This window comes from Oncorhynchus nerka, linkage group LG2 (assembly GCF_034236695.1).
Source record: "Oncorhynchus nerka isolate Pitt River linkage group LG2, Oner_Uvic_2.0, whole genome shotgun sequence".
Lineage (NCBI taxonomy): Eukaryota > Metazoa > Chordata > Actinopteri > Salmoniformes > Salmonidae > Oncorhynchus > Oncorhynchus nerka.
This window is the reverse complement of record NC_088397.1, coordinates 70,330,785-70,351,476: the sequence shown is the minus strand read 5'-3', so window position 1 is coordinate 70,351,476 and position 20,692 is coordinate 70,330,785. Positions and strand designations below refer to the sequence as shown.

General features: G+C 42.0%; 1 protein-coding gene across 1 annotated transcript; it reads left to right on the top strand.

The window, feature by feature from the left end:
• Positions 1–15,885: 15,885 nt before the first annotated feature.
• On the top strand, positions 15,886–20,288 carry LOC115141121 (ras-related protein Rab-5B-like). Its single transcript, XM_029679784.2, has 6 exons — positions 15,886–16,064; positions 16,840–17,181; positions 17,460–17,611; positions 17,962–18,084; positions 18,196–18,289; positions 18,661–20,288. Exons 2-6 carry the CDS (start codon positions 17,022–17,024, stop codon positions 18,783–18,785), a joined length of 654 nt encoding a protein of 217 aa, XP_029535644.1. The 5' UTR covers positions 15,886–16,064; positions 16,840–17,021; the 3' UTR covers positions 18,786–20,288.
• The last annotated feature ends 404 nt before the right edge of the window (positions 20,289–20,692 follow it).

Genomic DNA, 20,692 nt, shown 5'->3' with positions numbered 1-20,692 from the left:
TCCGCTTTTGATCAAATAGAGAAAGGACTACACCAATCCAATTAAATGTAAAGTGGAAATAGTCTTCTACAAGCTGGAATGTTGAATAAAATTACATTTGTACTTACTGTACCATCATCTTAATACCATCTCCACAGTGGAGCTCTGCAGACTGACCATCAGGTTCTTGGTCACCTCAATGACCAAGGCCCTTCTCTCCCGATTGCTCAGTTTGGCCGGGTGGCCAGCTCTAGCAACAGTATTGGTGATTCCAAACTTCTTCCATTTAAGAATGATAGGCCACTGTGTTCTTGGGGACCTATGCTGCAGAAATAGTTTGGTATCCTTCTCCAGATCTGTGCTTCTACACAATCCTGTCTCAGAGCTCTATGGACAATTCCTCCGACCTCAAGGCCTGTTGTTTTTGTTGCTGTGACATGCACTGCCAACTGTGGGACCTTATATAGACAGGTGTGTGTCTTGGTGGACTCAAATCAAGTTGGAGAAACAATGGAAACAGGATGCACCTGAACTCAATTGAGTCTCATAGCAAAAGGTCTGAATAATTAAGTAAAATATGTGACAGATGTTTTTGCAAAACTTTCTACAAATTCTGTTTCCACTTTCTCATTACACAGAATACCCCATATATTGAGAATTATTTTTTTTAAATCCATTTTAGAATAAAGCTGTAGCGAAAAAGTGAAGGGGTATGAATACTTCCCAAATGCACTGTATATACAGGGGCTACCAGTACCGAGCCAATGTGCAGGGGTACAGGTTACACAAGGTAATTGATACATGTAGGTAGGGGTAAAGTGACTATGCATAGTCAATACAAATAGTCCGGGTGGCCATTTGTTAATTGTTCAGCAGTCTTATGGCTTGGGGGTAGAAACTGTTAAGGAGCCTTTGGACTTGGTACGCCAGTACCGCTTGCCATGCGGTAGCAGAGAGAACAGTCTATGACTTGGGTGACTGGAGTCTGACAATTTTTTGGGCTTTCCTCCGACACCACCTAGAATAGAGGTCCTGGGTGGCAGGAAGCTTGGCCCCAGTGATGTACTGGGCCGCACGCACGATCCTCTTTTTGAGGATCTGGAGACCCATGCCAAATCTTTTCAGTCTCCTGAGAGGGAATAGGCATTGTCGTACCCTCTTCACGACTGCCTTGGTGTGTTTGTACCATGATAGTTTGTTGGTGACGTGGACACCAAGGAACTTGAAGCTCTCAACCCACTCCACTACAGCCCTGTCGATGAGAATGGGAGGGGGGGGGGGTATTCGGCCCTCCTTTTTCTGTAGTCCATGATCAGCTCCTCTGTCTTGCTCACGTTGAGGGACAGGTTGCGGTCCTGGCACCACACTGCCAGGTCTCTGACCTCCTCCCTATAGGCTGTCTCGTCATTGTCAGTGATCAGATCTACCACCATTGTGTCGCCAGCAAACTTAATGTGTTGGAGTCGTGCTTGGCCATGCAATCATGAGTGAACAGGGAGTACAGGAGGTGACTAAGCACACACCCCGAGGGGCCCCCGTGTTGAGGATCAGTGTGGCAGATGTGTTGCCTACCCTTTACACCTGGAGGGTGGCCTGTCAGGAAGTCCAGGATCCAGTTGCAGAGGGAGGTGTTTAGTCCCAGGGCCCTTAGCTTAGAGATGAGCTTAGTGGGCACAATGGTGTTGAACGCTGAGCTGTAGTCGATTACCAGCATTCTGTTGGGGCGGGAATGCGAAATTGGAGTGGGTCTAGAGTTTCCGGGTAATGGTGTTGATGTGAACCATGACCAGCATTTCAAAGCACTTCATGAGTGCTACGGGGCGGTAGTCATTTAGGAAGGTTATCTTTGTGTTCTTGGGCACAGGGACTATGGGTGTCTGCTTGAAACATGTATGTATTACAGACTGTCAGGGAGATTTTTTAAATGTCAGTGAAGACACTTGCCAGTTGGTCCAAGCATGCTTTGAGTACACGTCCTGGTAATCCGTCTGGCCCCACGGCCTTGTGAATGTTGACCTGTTTAAAAAGGTCTTGCTCACGTCGGCTACAGAGAGCGTGATCACAGTCGTCTGGACCAGTGTTGCTCGAAGCAAGCATAAAAAAGGCATTTAGCCAGTCTGGTAGGCTTGCGTCTCTGGGCAGCACATGGCTGGGTCTCCCTTTGTAGTCTAATAGTTTGCGAGCCCTGCCACATCCGATGAGCATCAGAACCGGTGTAGTAGGATTTAATCTTAGTCTTGTGTTGACGCTTTGCCTGTTTGATGGTTTGTCAGAGGGCATATAGCAGGATTTCTTATGAGCATCCGGATTAGAGTCCTATTCCTTGAAAGCGGCAGCACTAGCCTTTAGCTCGGTGCAGATGTTGCCTGTAATCCATGGATTCTGGTTGGGATATGTACGTACGGTCCCTCTGGGGACGACGTTGTCGATGTACTTATTGATGACGCCAGTGACTGAGGTGGTTTGATGTCATCGGATGGGGCCACAGTGTCTCCTGACCCCTCCGGTCTCAGCCTCCAGTATTTATGCTACAGTAGTTTGTGTCGGGGGGCTAGGGTCAGTTTGTTGTATCTGGAGTACTTCTCCGGTCCTATCCGGTGTCCTGTGTGAATTTAAGTATGCTCTGTCTAATTCTCGCTCTCTCGGAGGACCTGAGCCCTAGGACCATGCCTCAGGACTACCTGACATGATGACTCCTTGCTGTCCCCAGTCCACCTGGCCGTGCTGCTGCTCCAGTTTCACCTGTTCTGCCTGTGATTATTATTATTATTATTTGACCATTCTGGTCATTTATGAACATTTGAACATCTTGGCCATGTTCTGTTATAATCTCCACCCGGCACAGCCAGAAGAGGACTGGCCACCCCACATAGCCTGGTTCCTCTCTAGGTTTCTTCCTAGGTTTTGGCCTTTCTAGGGAGTTTTTCCTAGCCACCGTGCTTCTACACCTGCATTGCTTGCGGTTTGGAGTTTTAGGCTGGGTTTCTGTACAGCACTTTGAGATTTACATTTACATTTAAGTCATTTAGCAGACGCTCTTATCCAGAGCGACTTACAAATTGGTGCGTTCACCTTAAGACATCCAGTGGAACAGCCACTTTACAATAGTGCATCTAAATCTTTTAAGGGGGGGGGTGAGAAGGATTACTTTATCCTATCCTAGGTATTCCTGAAAGAGGTGGGGTTTCAGGTGTCTCCGGAAGGTGGTGATTGACTCCGCTGTCCTGGCGTCGTGAGGGAGTTTGTTCCACCATTGGGGGGCCAGAGCAGCGAACAGTTTTGACTGGGCTGCGCGGGAACTGTACTTCCTCAGTGGTAGGGAGGCGAGCAGGCCAGAGGTGGATGAACGCAGTGCCCTTGTTTGGGTGTAGAGCCTGATCAGAGCCTGGAGGTACTGAGGTGCCGTTCCCCTCACAGCTCCGTAGGCAAGCACCATGGTCTTGTAGCTAGATATCAGCTGATGTACGAAGGGCTATATAAATAAATTTGATTTGGTTTACTTCTCAATACAATTGGATGAATCCCGGAACATATTCCAGTCTGTACTAGCAAAACAGTCCGGTAGTGTAGCATCCACGTCATCTGACCACTTCCGTATTGAGTGAGTCACTGACACTTTCTGCTTTAGTTAACCATATTACGGTTTTAATGTCCCGTTAGTAGGATAGTCTTAAACGGAGCTCATCCAGTTCATTCTCCAGTGATTGCACGTTGGCAAATAGAACGAATGGTAGAGGCGGGTTACCCACTCAACAACGAATTCTCACCAGGCACCCGGCTCTGCTCCCCCTGTATCACTGTATTTTCTTCGTGCGAATGACAGGGATTTGGGCCTGACCCGGGTCCAACAGTATATTCTTCGTGTAAGACTCATTGAAAAAAAATGTAGGAGCGAAAGGAAAAATGGCTACCTCTATTTTACGCGAGAATCACTCTGAGAGCCATCAGGTGACCACTTACACAATGTAGCCACTTACGGGTATTCTTCAACATAAAGGCGTAAAACTATGTCACAATGCTGTAGACACCTTGGGGAATACGTAGAAAAAGTCATCTGGTTGATAGCCTATTCACTGCTCAATAGGGACGCATCGGAACGCAGAGCTTTCAAAACATGAGTCACTTCCGGATTGGATTTTTCTCAGGCTTTCGCCTGCAATATTAGTTCTTTTATACTCACAGAAAATATTTTTACAGTTTTGTAAACTTTAGAGTGTTTTATATCCTAAGCTGTCAATTATATGTATATTCTAGCATCTTGTCCTGACAAAATATCCCGTTTACTACGGGAACGTTATTTTTCCAAAAATGAAAATACTGCCCCCTAGTCACAACAGGTTTTAATCAGCTTCTTGATATGCCACACCTGTCAGGTGTAACCCAAAAGGATCTACCTGGAAACAAAAGGATTCTACCTGGAACCAAAAGGGGTTATTCAAAGGGTTCTCCTATGGGGACAACCAAAGAACCCTTTTTGGTTCTAGATAGAACCTTTTTCTATACTGAACAAAAATATAAACGCAACAATTCCAAAGATTTGACTGAATTGCATTTCAGATAAATCAGTCAGTCAGTCAATTTAAATAAATTAACTAGGCCCTAATCTATGGATTTCACATGACTGGGAATACAGATCTTCTTTTTTTTAAGTTAGGGGCGTGGATCAGAAAGCCAGCCAGTATCTGGTGTGACCACCATTTGCCTCATACAGCGTAACACATCGCATAGAGTTGATCAGAGTCCTTTGCATAGAGTTGATCAGACTGTTGATTGTGGCCTGTGGAATGTTGTCCCACTCAATGTCTGCGCGAAGTTGCTGGATATTGGCGAGAACTGGAACATGCTTTCGTACCCATCGATCAAGAGGTTCCTAATCATGCTCAATGGGTGACATTTCCGGTGAGTATGCAGGACTTGGAAGAACTGGGCCATTTTCAGCTTTCAGGAATTGTGTACAGATCCTTGCGACATGGGGCCGTGCTTTATCCTGAAACATGAGGGAACGGTGGCGGATGAATGGCACAATAATGGGCTTCAAGATCTCATCACAGCATCTGTGCATTCAAATTGCCATTGATAAAATGCAATTGTGTTCATTGACCATAGCTTATGCCTGCCCATACCCCCACCATGGGCACTCTGTTCACAATGTTGACATCAGAAAACCGCTCGCCCACACTACACCGTCTGCCTGGTGCAGTTGAAACCGGCCTTCATCCGTCAAGAGCACACTTCTCCAGCCTGCCAGTGGCCATAGAATTGAGGTCGACAGATTTAAAATCGGCATGGCTGATTATTTAGGGCCGATTTCAAGTTTTCATAAAAATCGGTAATCTGCATTTTTGGACACCAATTTTGGCCGATTACATTGCACTCTACGAGGAGACTGCGTGGCAGGCCTGTAATGCAAGTGCAGCAAGGTGCCATGGTAAGGTGCTAGCTAGCATTAAACTTATCTTAACATAATCACTAGTTAACTACACATGGTTGAGGATGTTACTAGTTTTTCTAGCTTGTCCTGCGTTGCATATAATCGATGCGGTGTCTGTTAATTTATCATTGAATCACAGCCTACTTTGCCAAACGGGTGATTTAGCAAGCGCATTTGCGAAAAAAAAGCACTGGCTTTGCACCAATATGTACCTAACCATAAACATCAATGCCTTTCTTAAAATCAATACACAAGTATATATTTTTAAACCTGCATATTTAGTTAATATTGCCTGTTAACTGCCTGTTTATTAATTTATTTATTTTAACTAGGGTAATTGTGTCACTTCTCTTGCGGTCTGTGCAAGCAGAGTCAGGGAATATGCAGCAGTTTGGGCCTCCTGGCTCGTTGCAAACTGTGTGAAGACCATTTCTTCCTAACAAAGAACGTAATTAATTTGCCAGAATTGTACATGATTATGACAAAACATTGAAGTTCCGGATTTCACTGAAAGAATAAACGTTTTGTTTACGGATTTGACCCTATTAATGACCTAAGGCTCGTATTTCTGTGTGTTATTATAATTAAGTCTATGATTTGATAGAGCAATCTGGCTGAGCGGTGATAGGCAGCAGCAGGCTCGAAAGCATTCATTCAAACAGCACTTTCCTGCATTTGCCAGCAACTCTTTGCTGTGCTTCAAGCATTACACTGTTAATGACTTCAAGCCTATCAACTCCCGAGATTAGGCTGGCAATACTAAAGTATCTATTAGAACATCCAATAGTCAAAGGTATATGAAATACAAATGGTATAGAGAGAAATAGTCCTATAATAACTACCACCAGCTTTCATATGTTCTCATGTTCTGAGCAAGGAGCTTAAACGTTAGCTTCTTTTTTATTTTACATGGCACATGCTGCATTTTAACTTTCTTCTCCAACACTGTTTTTGCATTATTTAAACCAAATTCAACATATTTCATTGTTTATTTGAGACTAAATTGATTTTATTTATATATTATATTAAGTTAAAATAAGTGTTCATTCAGTATTGTTGTAATTGTCATTACTACAAATATATATAAAAATCTGCCGATTAATCACTTTCTGCTTTTTTTGGTCCTCCAATAATCGTTATCGGCGTTGAAAAATCATAAAATCGGTCGACCTCTACCATAGAAGGTGAGCATTTGCCCAATGAAGTCGGTTATGACGCCAAATTGCAGTCGGGTCAAGACCCTGGTGAAGACAATAAGCACGCAGATGAGCTTCCCTGAGACGGTTTCTGACGTTTGTGCAGAAATTCTTCAGGTTGTCCAAACCCACAGTTTCATCAGCTGTCCGGGTGGCTGGTCTCAGACGATCCCGCAGGTGAAGAAGCCAGATGTAGAGGTCCTGAGCAGGCATGGTTACACCTGATCTGCGATTGAGAGGCAGGTTGGATGTACTGCCAAATTCTCTAAAATGACGGTGGGGAGGCGGCTTATGGTAGAGAAATTAATACAAAATTATCTGGCAACAGCTCCGGTGTACATTCCTGCATTCAGGATGTCAAGTGCACGCTCCTTAACTTGTCATCTGTGACATTGTGTGACAAAACCAAACATTTGTACTTTTTGTCCCCCGCACAAGGTGCACCTGTGTAATGATCATGTATTTTAATCAGCTTCTTGATATTCCACACCTGTCAGGTGGATGGATTATCTTGGCAAATGAGAAATGCTCACTAACAGGGATGTAAACAAACTTGTGAACAAAAATTTGAGAGAAATAAACTTTGAACGTATGGAACATTTCTGGGATCTTTTATTTCAGCTGATGAAACACGGGACCAACACTTCACATGTTGCATTGATATTTTTGTTCAGTGTAAGAATGTAGCTGTGTAAGTAAAGGCAGATACACTTGTAAAATGTGGCATGCCTTAGAGTACTAACTGTAGAGAGAATCAAGGCTGGTAGTTTGAGCAGATGTTGTGCCCTATATATTTTTATTTATTTAACTAGGCAAGTCAGTTAAGAACAAATTCTCATTTACAATGACAGCCTAGGAACAGTGGCTTAACTGCCTTGTTCAGGGGCAGAACGACAGATGTTTACCTTGTCAGCTCCGGATTCGATTTCTAGCAACCTTTCCGTTACTGGCCCAACGCTCTAACAACTAGACTAACAGCCACCCATGTAGTCCTTCATGTTATATAGCCTCAGAAAATGATCACGTTTGTATCATGTTCCAAAAAGAAGAAAAAAACAGCAAACGACTTATTACTAATGACAGCCAGTATCCTATCAATACTGGCACTTACATGCACTTAGGCTATAGCAAATGCTACATGTTTAGGTATTTAATAGGTATTTTGTTATTGAAACAAATATTAGGTGATGTCCAATACATAGCAAGATTTTAATTTGGGATAATATCGTGACCGTCTGGGCGCGATAATTCGTGTTCGCTGACTAACCGGTTTCATGCCCACGTTTAAATTAATGCAGCGACATGAACGTCACATATAACAGTTAACGGTTCATTGTGTTTACATATAGCCACCGCGTACGACAGGCACCGCCAAGTACATGGGAGTATCGGTAGTCTACTACAAACCTGTTTGCACACCATTGTTTGCAACGTTCATTACATTAAATACCCAGTCAAAGGTTTGTCCCACGACCGTACTCGCAAGTATTTTTCTAAACAGCACATCGGTACACGGTGGTGAAAATAACATTCACTTACCTAGAAAAATGGTGCATAGGGAGAGACACGGACAGTAATGTAGAACCAACGTTAAATAGGGCACGTCTTAAAATGCATATTTAAGTCAAGAGAGAATCCGTATTGCTTATAAAATAAGCTGCATTCATTATTTTACTCGGACGGAGCAAGCTTGAAAAAAGTCACTCTCCGAGATTTTTTCGCATTTGGAAGCCGTAGTCAGGAAATGTGATGTCATGGCTTTATATTGCTCTCGCCTCCGAGTCCCCGCGCTCTCATTGGGGCAGCCAATGTCCGTGTGGTCCTTATCTTATTTTGAAAAGTAACCAAAAGTAACCATCTTAGTCCATTTAAAAAAAAAAATGTACAGTACATCCCGTGGCAATATTATGTTGTTATACTAAATTCATGACTACTATCCTATACTATATGTACACTCTATTACAGCCTACTATAAAGCATACTAGCCTATACTATATGTACACTCTATTACAGCCTACTATAAAGCATACTAGCCTATACTATACTATATGTACACTCTATTACAGCCTACTATAAAGCATACTAGCCTATACTATATGTACACTCTATTACAGCCTACTATAAAGCATACTAGCCTATACTATACTATATGTACACTCTATTACAGCCTACTATAAAGCATACTAGCCTATACTATACTATATGTACACTCTATTACAGCCTACTATAAAGCATACTAGCCTATACTATACTATATGTACACTCTATTACAGCCTACTATAAAGCATACTAGCCTATACTATATGTACACTCTATTACAGCCTACTATAAAGCATACTAGCCTATACTATATGTACACTCTATTACAGCCTACTATAAAGCATACTAGCCTATACTATATGTACACTCTATTACAGCCTACTATAAAGCATACTAGCCTATACTATACTATATGTACACTCTATTACAGCCTACTATAAAGCATACTAGCCTATACTATACTATATGTACACTCTATTACAGCCTACTATAAAGCATACTAGCCTATACTATACTATATGTACACTCTATTACAGCCTACTATAAAGCATACTAGCCTATACTATACTATATGTACACTCTATTACAGCCTACTATAAAGCATACTAGCCTATACTATACTATATGTACACTCTATTACAGCCTACTATAAAGCATACTAGCCTATACTATATGTACACTCTATTACAGCCTACTATAAAGCATACTAGCCTATACTATACTATATGTACACTCTATTACAGCCTGCTATAAAGCATACTAGCCTATACTATACTATTTTGTCCCCTTTGAGATGATATCCAAGAGGGGTAAATGCTAAGAAAGTCCTGTGCTCCAGTCATTGTGATTTATTTCTCACTATGTAATTATCTGTTTTACCAGGTAATTCCCTGTGTCTAACCTCCAGACATACACTACCGTTCAAAAGTTTTGGGTCACTCAGAAATGTCCTCATTAAAAAATATATTTTAAAAAGTCCATTAAAATGACAGCAAATTGATCAGAAATACAGTGTAGACATTGTTACTTTTGTAAATGACTATTGTAGCTGGAAACAGTACAGAGGCCCATTATCAGCAACCATCACACCTGTGTTCCAATGGCATGTTGTGTTAGCTAATCCAAGTTTATCATTTTAAAAGGCTAATTGATCATTAGAAAACCGACTCCGGGATGCTGGCCTTCTAGGCAGAGTTGCAAAGAAAAAGCCATATCTCAGACTGGCCAATAAAAAGAAAAGATTAAGATGGGCAAAAGAACAGACACTGGACAGAGGTACTCTGCCTAGAAGGCCAGCATCCCGGAGTCACCTCTTCACTGTTGACGTTGAGACTGGTGTTTTGCGGGTACTACTAGCTATGCTAACATAATTCCAAAAGGGTTTTTAATGATCAATTAGCCGTTTTAAAATGATAAACTTGGATTAGCTAACACAATGTGCCATTGGAACACAGGAGTGATGGTTGCTGATAATGGGCCTCTGCACGCCTACGTAGATATTCCATAAAAAATCAGCCGTTTCCAGCAACAATTGTCATTTACAACATTAACAATATCTACACTGTATTTTTGATCAATTTTATGTTATTTTAATAGACAGAAAATGTGCTTTTCTTTCAAAAACAAGGACATTTCTGAGTGACCCCAAATTTTTGAACGTTGGTGTACTTTTGACAAATAGAAGTCTGTGGTTTGATCATTTGACCCTGTGCACATATAGAACTAAATTGGCACTGGAGAGGAAGGCAGATGTTTTACGTGTCCCCAACTGATTGTGTTTTTTTGTTTTTGTTTATTTGCGTTGTTTGTAACTTATTTTTTTACTTATTTTGTACATAATGTTGCTGCTTCCGACTCTTATAACCGGAAATAACTTCTAGACATCAGGACTGCGATTACTCACCACGGACTGGCAGAATCCTTTTTTTCCTTTCACGAGTCTGACGAGCATGACGGAAGGATATACTGCTTTCTCGGGAACAGGCCCAGATCCCCATGATTTGCGCGAAGGGGAGGCAGCGATAAAGGGGCCGAAGGGCGGGCTGCCTTCTAAGAATTCATAGGCAATCAAATAAACCCCCACTTCCTTCCATTCTGCTACCAAACCTGCAATCTTTGGAGAATAATATCGATGACCTACGCAGATGATTTAAACTACCAACGGGACATTAAAAACTGTAATATCTTATGAATTACAGAGTTGTGGCTGAACGATGACACTATCAACATACAGCTGGCTGGTTATACGCTGTACCGGCAGGATAGAACAGCGGCATCTATTAAGACAAGGGGTGGTGGACTATGTATTTTCGTAAATAGCAGCGGGTGCACGATATCTAAGGAAGTCTCAAGCTATTGCTCACCTCAGGTAGAGTGTCTCATGACAAGCTGTAGACCACACTACCTACCTAAAGCGTTTTCATCTGTATTTTTCATAGCTGTTTACATACCTACATACCACCACAGTCAGAGCCTGACACTAAGACATCACTGAATGAGCTGTATTCCACCATAATCAAACAAGAAAATGCTCACCCAGAGGTGGCGCTCCTAGTAGCCGGGGACTTTAATGCAGGGAAACTTAATCCATTTTACCAAATTTCTATCAGCATGTTAAATGTGCAAACAGAGAAAAAATTCTGGACCACCTTTCTCCACACACAGAGACGCATACAAAGCTCTCCCTCGCCCTCTATTTGGCAAATCTGACCATAATTCTATCCTACTGATTCCTGCTTACAAGCAAAAATCAAAGCAGGAGCACCAGTGACTAGATCAATAAAAAAGTGGTCAGATGAAGCAGATGCTAAGCTACAGAACTGTTTTGCTAGCACAGACTGGAATATATTCCGGAATTCCTCTGATGGCATTAAGGAGTACACCACATCAGTAATTGGCTTCATCAATAAGTGCATCGATGACGTCGTCCCCACAGTGACAGTATGTACAAACCCCAACCAGAAGCCATAGATTACAGGCAGCATCCGCACTGAGCTAAAGGCTAGAGCTACCGCTTTCAAGGAGCAGGACTCTAACCCGGAAGCTTATAAGAAATGCTGCTATGCCCTCCAACAAACCATCGAACTGGAAAAGCGTCAATACAGGACAAAAATCGAATCGTACTACACTGGCTCTGACGTCCGTTGGATGTGGCAGGGCTTGCAAACCATTAGAGACTACAAAGGGAAGCACAGCCGCGAGCTGCCCAGTGACACAAGCCTACCAGATGAGCTAAACTACTTCTATGCTCGCTTCGAGGCAAATAAAACTGAAACATGCATGGGAGCACCAGCTGTTCCAGGAGACTGTGTGATCATGATCTCCGCATCCGACGTGAGTAAGACCTTTAAACAGGTCAACATTCACAAGGCCGCAGGGCCAGACGGATTACCAAGACAGGTGAAGAGGGCACAACAAAACCTATTCCCCCTCAGGAGACTGAAAAGATTTGGCATGGGTCCTCAGATCCTCAAAAGGTTCTAAAGCTGCACCATCAAGAGCATCCTGACTGGTCAAATCACTGCCTGGTATGGCAAGTGCTTGGCCTTTGACTGCAAGGCACTACAGAAGGTAGTGTGAACGGCCCAGTACATTACTGGGGCCAAGCTTCCTGCCATCCAGGACCGCTATACCAGGCGGTGTCAGAGGGAGGCCCTAAAAATGGTCAAAGACTCCAGCCACCCTCGTCATAGACTGTTCTCTCTGCTCCCGCACGGCAAGTGGTATCGAAGCACCAAGTCTAGGTCCAAGAGGCTTCGAAACAGCTTCTACCCCCAAGCCATAAGACTCCTGAACATCTAATCAAATGGCTACCCAGACTATTTGCATTGCCCCCCTTCTTTTACACCACTGCTACTCTCTGTTGTTATCATCTATGCATAGTCACTTTAATAACTCTACCTATATGTACATACTACCTCAACTAACCGGTGTCCCTGCACATTGACTCTGTACCGGTACCCCCTTTTTTATATTGTCTCGCTATTGTTATTTTACTGCTGCTCTAAATTACTTGTTACTTTTATTTCTTATTCTTATCCGTATTTTTTAAAACTACATTGTTGGTTAGGGGCTCGTAAGTAAGCATTTCACTGTAAGATCTACCTACACCTGTTGTATTCGGTGCATGTGACAAATAAAATTCGATTTGATGTAGATGCACAATTGTATATCATGTACATTATGAACCTACTCAAGCCTCAAGGGAGTTTGCTACATCCCTTGACTGCTTTGAGAGAGTTAGAAATGGAGGAGATATAAGAGGTAGGATAAGGTTTTTATTATGGCTAGTCCAGTGGAGGCTGCTGAGGGGAGGACGGCTCATAATAATGTCTGGAATGGAGACAATGGAATGGCATCAAACACATCAAAGACGTGGTTTCCATGTGGTTGATATCACTCCATTGACAGCAGACAGCAGCCTCCACTGGGCTAGTTAGTCCCTAATGGCATTTTCCCCATACAATAACAGGACACACTTATTCCCATCCTGCATCCTTTCATCTCCAGAATAACCACTAATAAACACTACCCAGTATATGTGTCTAATCAACCTCAAGGGAATAAAAACAAGGGAAGTACATCAACTTCCCAGATACCGCTTACTTTCACAACAACTGTTAACAACAGGTCCAGCATGCAATATGTCCTGAGTCTAAATTGGACAGTCCTGAGTCTAAATGGGACAGTCCTGAGATGTTTTTGTTAAGGTCACCTCATGTGACGTAAAAGAGAACAGGCTCCGACACACCAACATCACAGCAGACCTCAGTTCAAATAATATTTGAAATCTTTTAAAAGCTTTGAGCCTGCCTGGAGTGCCAGGTGAGCAGGGTTTTTACCTTTTAAGACTTTTCTATTGTTCCATTGCAACAGGCAAGATCAAATGAAGCACAGCTAAAATATTTGTTATTATTTCAAATATTATCAGTACCAAGGTTTGCAACACAGTAAGGCTGTGATGGACACAGTAGCAGTCTTTCACAGTATCCAATGTGAGTAGTGGTTGATGTTTATAATGGTGATTTCCATAAGTAGGACAGATGTCCCAAGGTTCCGTAAACAGGAAACAGATACACTGTATTCTGGCTTCCTCTCAGAGCGACAGGGTCAACACTTGTCTAAGGCCTAAAAATACCTGACTTCAGGAAATTAGGACATTGTGCTACTACAGTGCATTACACTGTCCTGACATCATTGTACATGTTAATTTACAAATATGCTAGGTAGGCATCTGAAGTTAAATACCAAAGTTAAATGACAGTGGCCAGTTAAACAAAACCAAAGAATGGTTTTGTTTACAGAAGATAGCCGTATTTGGTAAAAGACCAAGTCCATTTTATGGCAAGAACAGCTGAAATAAGCAAAGAGAAACGACAGTACATCATCACTTTAAGGCATGAAGGTCAGTCAATATGGAACATTTCAAGTTTCTTCAAGTGCAGTCGTAAAAACCATCAAGCGCGATAATGACACTGGCTCTCATGAGGACCGCCACAGGAAAGGAAGACCCAGAGTTATTTCTGCTGCAGAGGATAAGTTCATTAGAGTTACCAGCCTCAGAAATTGCAGCCCAAATAAATGCTTCACAGAGTTCAAGTAACAGACATCTCAACATCAACTGTTCAGAGGGGACTGTCTGAATCAGGCCTTCATGGTCAAATTGCTGCAAGAAAACACTAGTAAAGGACACCAATAAGAAGAAGAGACTTGCTTGGGCCAAGAAACACGAGCAATGGACATTAGATCGGTGGAAATTTGTCCTTTGGTATGGAGTCCAAATTTGAGATGTTTGGTGTTTGGTGTCTTTGTGAGACACGGTGTGGGTGAACGGATGATCTCTGCATGTGTATTTCCCACTGTGAAGCATGGAGGAGGAGATGCTATTGTGTGGGGGGTGCTTGCTCCTGACACTGTCTGTGATTTATTTTGAATTCAAGGCACACATAACCAGCATGGCTACCACAGCATTCTGCAGCGATATGCCATCCAATCTGGTTTGGGCTTAGTGGGACTATCATTTGTTTTTCAACAGGACAATGACCCAACACACGTCCAGGCTGTGTAAGGGCTATTTTACCAAGAATGAGAGTGATGGAGTGCTGCATCAAATGACCTGGCCTCCACAGTCCCCCGACCTCAACCAAATGGACATGGTTTGGGATGAGTCGGACCGCAAAGTGAAGGAAGAGCAGTTAACAAGTGCTCAGCATATGTGGGAATTCCTTCAAGACTGTTGGAAAAGCATTCCAGGTGAAGCTGGTTGAGAAAATGCTAAGAGTGTGCAAAGCTGTTATCAAGACAAAGGGTGAAATATATTTAGATTTGTTTAACACTTTTTTGGTTACTACATGATTCCATGTGTTATTTAACAGTTTTGATGCCTTCACTATTATTCTACAATGTAGAAAATAGTAAAAAAAAGAAAGAAAAAAAAAGAAAAAGAAAGTAGGTGTTCTAAAACATTTGACCAGTAGTGTACCCATTGATTCTTAAAGAATATAATTTCAAGATGCCTCATAAGCTTAGTTCTACTGTTGCAGGCCATCAGAACCCAAAATATAAACTTGTTCATTTGTTTGAAAACAATGTAAGTGTAAGCCAACCCTGTAGAGAATCAAAACATGGTTAAAACTATAATTTAATATCATGGATGGTCTGCCCTTTTATCCATAGCTCTGCCCATGATTTGAGAGTGGTTACATTTCTCCAGTCCCAGCCGGCAGCTGTTTACCAGAACAGTGGTGGGGTGTCCACTTTGTAATTTGTTAAACGCATATTGCCCCTTTAATGCCTTTATGAGTTTATTACAACTGTCTTACCACATCATAACAAACAAATTAAGGACTTACATTTTTAGTTTCAACTGATGTCAAAAGACAAAAAGAAGCAATTATATTATACATTTTTTTCTCCTCAGCTCTATTCTGCTCATATCTAGCCTATTCTATTCTTTGCTCAGCTCTATTTTGCGTAGCTCTTCTATTTTATTATGCTCAGACGTAGTCCTATTCTGTTCTAGCATTTTCGTTCACTATTAAGTGATAGCATTTTGAGAACTGTTTCAAAGGACAAACGTTTATGATGCGAATAAGAGTTGATAGATATTTTATTATATTCTGCTCAGATCTATTCTATTGTAGAGCATTTGATCATTTTTGCCCACCAAAACCTTCACTGCCTCGACCATAGGAGTTTTGTACTGGGGGTTTCATTTCAGAACACTACTCTGGAGGACGAGACTACTTTGCATCTCTTCCCCGAAAGTTTCTGTGGAGGAAGGATAGACTTTTACCAGTAGACAATTGGGTAAAAAGCTGTCAATCTGTTACCGCCCCAAAACACCGGAATTACGAGATGGGACAACGCAGACTGTATCTCAACTAAAAAGACAAAGGATAAACAGCAACATTTGCCAGGTATAGTCGCAACGGAATTTAAAACAAACAAAATCTGAAGTTATTCTGTGTGGAACGACGCTCTGATGTGACCACTTTGGGGCGCTGTCGACAGATTCCTTACGGACGGGGTCGTGTTGACTTGCGGTATATGACCTAGGGACAGGAATGGGGTTTATCACTAATGAGTGGACTGCAGAAGTGGGGGAGGGATTGATAACTTATTAAATGGTTATTAAATATGTATAGCATATAGGCTTTATGTCAATCAACCATCTGTAGGCCTATTCCTAGTAGGGAATAGTAAGTAACATGTTACATTGTTGCGGGGTAGCCAACCTGGACTCCGCGGCCGACGTGGGGCCTATAGTCAACGTAAATTAGTCTTTGAGGCGAGGGCAGGCGGAGGTACCTATAAGCCTAATGGTCAACTCAGTGTTGCAGAAAAAGATGAGAAGAGAAAGTCTGTTTTGAAAGTTATTGTCTGCTACATTTGCCACGTAATTATTGATGCTATTGAATTATTTTATTTTCACTCATTGTTCAGTTGTAGGCTAACAAATAAGAGATGGTTTTATAAATCAGGTTTTAGTAAGTAGCCCAGACTTTTAATGCTTCCTAAATACTAGTGGCTATTCCCTAGATTAAAACTGATTACAGCAGCATGCAAACTAGAGTGTAGATATATTTTGATTTAATATGTGTTTCACGGGTGATTGTGTGACAGGTTGCCATTATGATAAAAGTCCAGATTCTGGGATACATCTGTTGTTTTTTTGTATTTTTTGTCTTATAGATTTCCATTTTTCATCTGGCAGACGTGTTCCATTGTCCTTGAGAGCGGTACCCCCCCCCCCCCCCCGCACACTGCTCCTCTCTCCAGCTGTCACTTGAACCTCCTTTTCCTTCTGTCCCCCCACTCTCAACACCCCCCACCCTCAATTTCCCCAACAACCCCCTCACGGATACACAGCCCCGATGGCAGGGCGCCCATCCCGACCCAGTGGCCAGCCCCAGTCCAGTAAGGTGAGCCAGTTTAAATTGGTTCTACTGGGGGAGACATCAGTGGGGAAGTCCAGCCTGCTGCTGCAGTTTGTCAAAGGCCAGTACCAGGACTTCGGGGAGAGCACCATTGGGGGTAGAGTACCAACCATACACCAGAATACTCTCCTCTGTAGACCAATATGACTTCTTCTTCAGGTCATATTTTACATCTGGTCATCTGACCTCCTCCTTTCTGTTTGTCCATATGTTAACATTTTCCACAGAGACTTTTTCACATTTTGCACACTTTTCCTCTATCGTTCTTTTCTATCTGACCCACAAGGTTATCTTTTTCATCAATTTACGTATCCGTTAACTCCGCTCACTACTATTTTGTAGGCTAAAGCATCTCCCATGTTCGCCTTCTCTCAGCGGCCTTTCTGACTCAGATGGTGAGTGTGGACAGTGCCATGGTGAAGTTTGAGATCTGGGACACGGCTGGTCAGGAACGCTACCACAGCCTGGCACCTATGTACTACAGAGGAGCTCAGGCAGCCATAGTGGTCTATGACATTACCAACACAGTATGTACATCTTAGATGATAACATATCTCTCTCCTTTATCAAATGCTCCATCTACCCCTTTATCTCGCTCTCGCTCTCATCCCCTCTCACAATCCTCCTGTCCAGCCCATCTCCTTCCTGCACAATGACTCCTATCTCTTCCTCTCACTTTTTCCACTCATATGTAGTGAAGTCTTTAATTAGCGTCAGTTAATTATTCTCGCCAGAAATTTCGCAATATCCTACATTTACACTATACCACATGGGCACAGGTTTGAGCCAGATGTTTGAGAAGGACATGCATTTCAGGCTAGTATATCTTCCCTGTTCCTTCTGGCCATATCTGATCTTTATTTTCTGCTCTGGATAGGAGACCTTTGTACGAGCCAAAGCCTGGGTGAGCGAGCTCCAGAAACAGGCCAGTACAAACATGGTGATAGCCTTAGCGGGCAACAAAGCCGATTGGTCTGCTAACAGAGCGGTGGAGTATACGGTAGGCTCCTGTGTGTATACCTCACACCCAAGATAGTGAGATAATGGCCAAATGCTTGTGCAGTGATGTGTGTGTGTGTAGCAGGTCTGTATGTCTGTTGTGTTTTTTCAGGATGGTCAGGGTTATGCTGCTGACAACAGTCTTCTCTTCATGGAGACCTCTGCCAAGACAGCCATGAATGTCAACAACCTCTTCCTGGCCATAGGTGAGTCACATCTGACACGCCATCATCCAAATTCATAGTGTTGAAATGGGCTGTTGGAGATGTCACTGACTTTCTTTCTCGAGGGCTTCCATATTTAATGTTATGTACTCGTTATCAGTCAAAACTAATCATAACACAATTCCTAACAGAGCATTTGTTTTTGCTATGGATAGTTTACTCCTTACCTTGACACATCTAAGGGATAATGTCCCTCTGTATCCACAAGAGGGTGATAAAACCTCGCTGTACACCCAAATATGAGCAGCGGTCTCCTTGTGTATACCATTGCCATCTCAACTATAAGCAACACATACTATAATTGTTCTAAGTGGTATACAGTACCATGATTTGTTGTCTCTCTTTTTTTCTAGCCAAGAAACTGCCCAAGAGTGAGCCACTGGGTGGAGTAGCTGGCAGTGCTGGGGTTCGAGGAGGACCTCCAGTGGACCTCAGACAGCCTACCCAGACCAGCCCTGCCCATTGCTGTGGAAACTGAGGAAGGATGTGGGAGAAGAGAAGCAAGCTCACATCTGAGGGAGGAGGGAAGTTTAAAGAGATTTTCCAGAGAAAAGAAAGGAGTGTAAAAGAGAGAAGTGTAGCATGCAAATGAGTTAAAGGAATGATAAGGGACAAATACACTGAGTGTACAAAACACCCACCCAACTGGTCAAGTTATGTCATGGAAAGAGCAGGTGTTCTTAATATTTTGTATACTCAATGTATGTAGATCAATGGGAGAAAAACACACTACAATAAGATTAACTTCTCTTAAAGTTATCACTTCCCTACATGTTTTTGTCAACTCGGCACTACTGGACAGCCAGATAAAATACACTTACTGTACGGTCTGTACCTTTCCACATTTTCGTGGGTTTATTTGATATTATGAAAATAAATGAAATGATGTTGATATACAGACTGCGCTGTCCCACCTCGGTGTTTACACTCAGCAGTTATCCCAGTAGGCTAGAAACTAAGGCCAATTGAACACGTGGTGTGGGGTTATGAAGTTCTTGGCAAATGCTGCCAATCTGAGGACACAAACAGGAAGTGACATCACATTGGTCTTTCAGGCAGTGCGATCACACTAGGCCAAAGCGATTAAAAGAGGCGGAGGCCAAATGTCTGTTTGCACAAAGCACAGATCATTTCTGAGAACACATGGTCAAATGAACATGGTCAAAGCTCCCAGCAGTCCCTCCTATGACTGCATATCAAATTGCATTTATCCATGTTCATTTGCCTCTCAATCTTAGTTGGACATTTATATTATCAGCTCTGCTGCACAGTTTCTGAGCCTCTCACCAGTACTATGTAGTCCCTAAAAGAGGAAGTGACATCAAATGTAAAAAAAACTTTTTTTTTACCACATCTCCTTTACTAATAAATGTGCAATACTAAGGTGTACTCAGCTGGCCTGTACTATAGGAACATTTTCTATGTTGAAGTTAGAAATAGAATGTATAGAACCATGTACAGTACAGGTAACCCTAATGTTACAGACTGTTCACCAGTGATGGTTGAACAAAATTATTGGCCAATTGCATAGAGATGGTGATAAAAACAGTGGAACTAAGACAATGAGAAGATCATTTCTTGTGGTTTGACAAAATCAATGTCCTTTATCCGATTTGCCTCTTTTGGTTCTGTCCTGTTTTAATTACGACGCAATGCCCACTGCAAATATTACTGTGTTATAGTTTCGTAGAATTCCCTGGCTGTGTATTGTTTTATAAACACAAAGTATATATTTGTCTAATGGTGTTCCAATATAGCATCATAAAAGGCACTATATGCCCACTGGATCTCATTTCAAGTCTTGTATTATCAAGCTTTTTATAACAATGTGCATTGCCCATGTATGCATATCCTATATCGCAGTCTCAATGTCTTGTTTTAAAATGTTTACAAATAAGTGCCTTTCTTTTTTTTTATCTTTAATTGTTTGTTGGTCTATTCATGTGCAGTTTGATAATACATCATTGATGTGATAAGATAACATGTTGTAAGATGAAATATTTTATACACCTGCACATTTCTCTATTTCTCCTTTAAAATAATCAAATTCATTCTAAAAATACATACAATTTCTTATTAGATAACTATTTGGTGAAAACATGATGATAAAGCATAAGCATTACCTCTCAGGAAGGAATATAGCTGTTTTTTTTGTGAAACATTTATTTGTGCCATTTTAGAGCATGTCATATGATTTTTATGAATTTCTATTTAACCTTTATTTAACTAGGCAAGTCAGTTAAGAACAAATTCTTATTTTCAATGACAGCCTAGGAACAGTGAGTTAGTTAACTGCCTTGTTCAAAGGCAGAACGACAGATTTTTACCTTGTCAGCTTAGGGATTCGATCTCGGCTACCTAGTGGTTAGCAGTAAATCCAGTAAA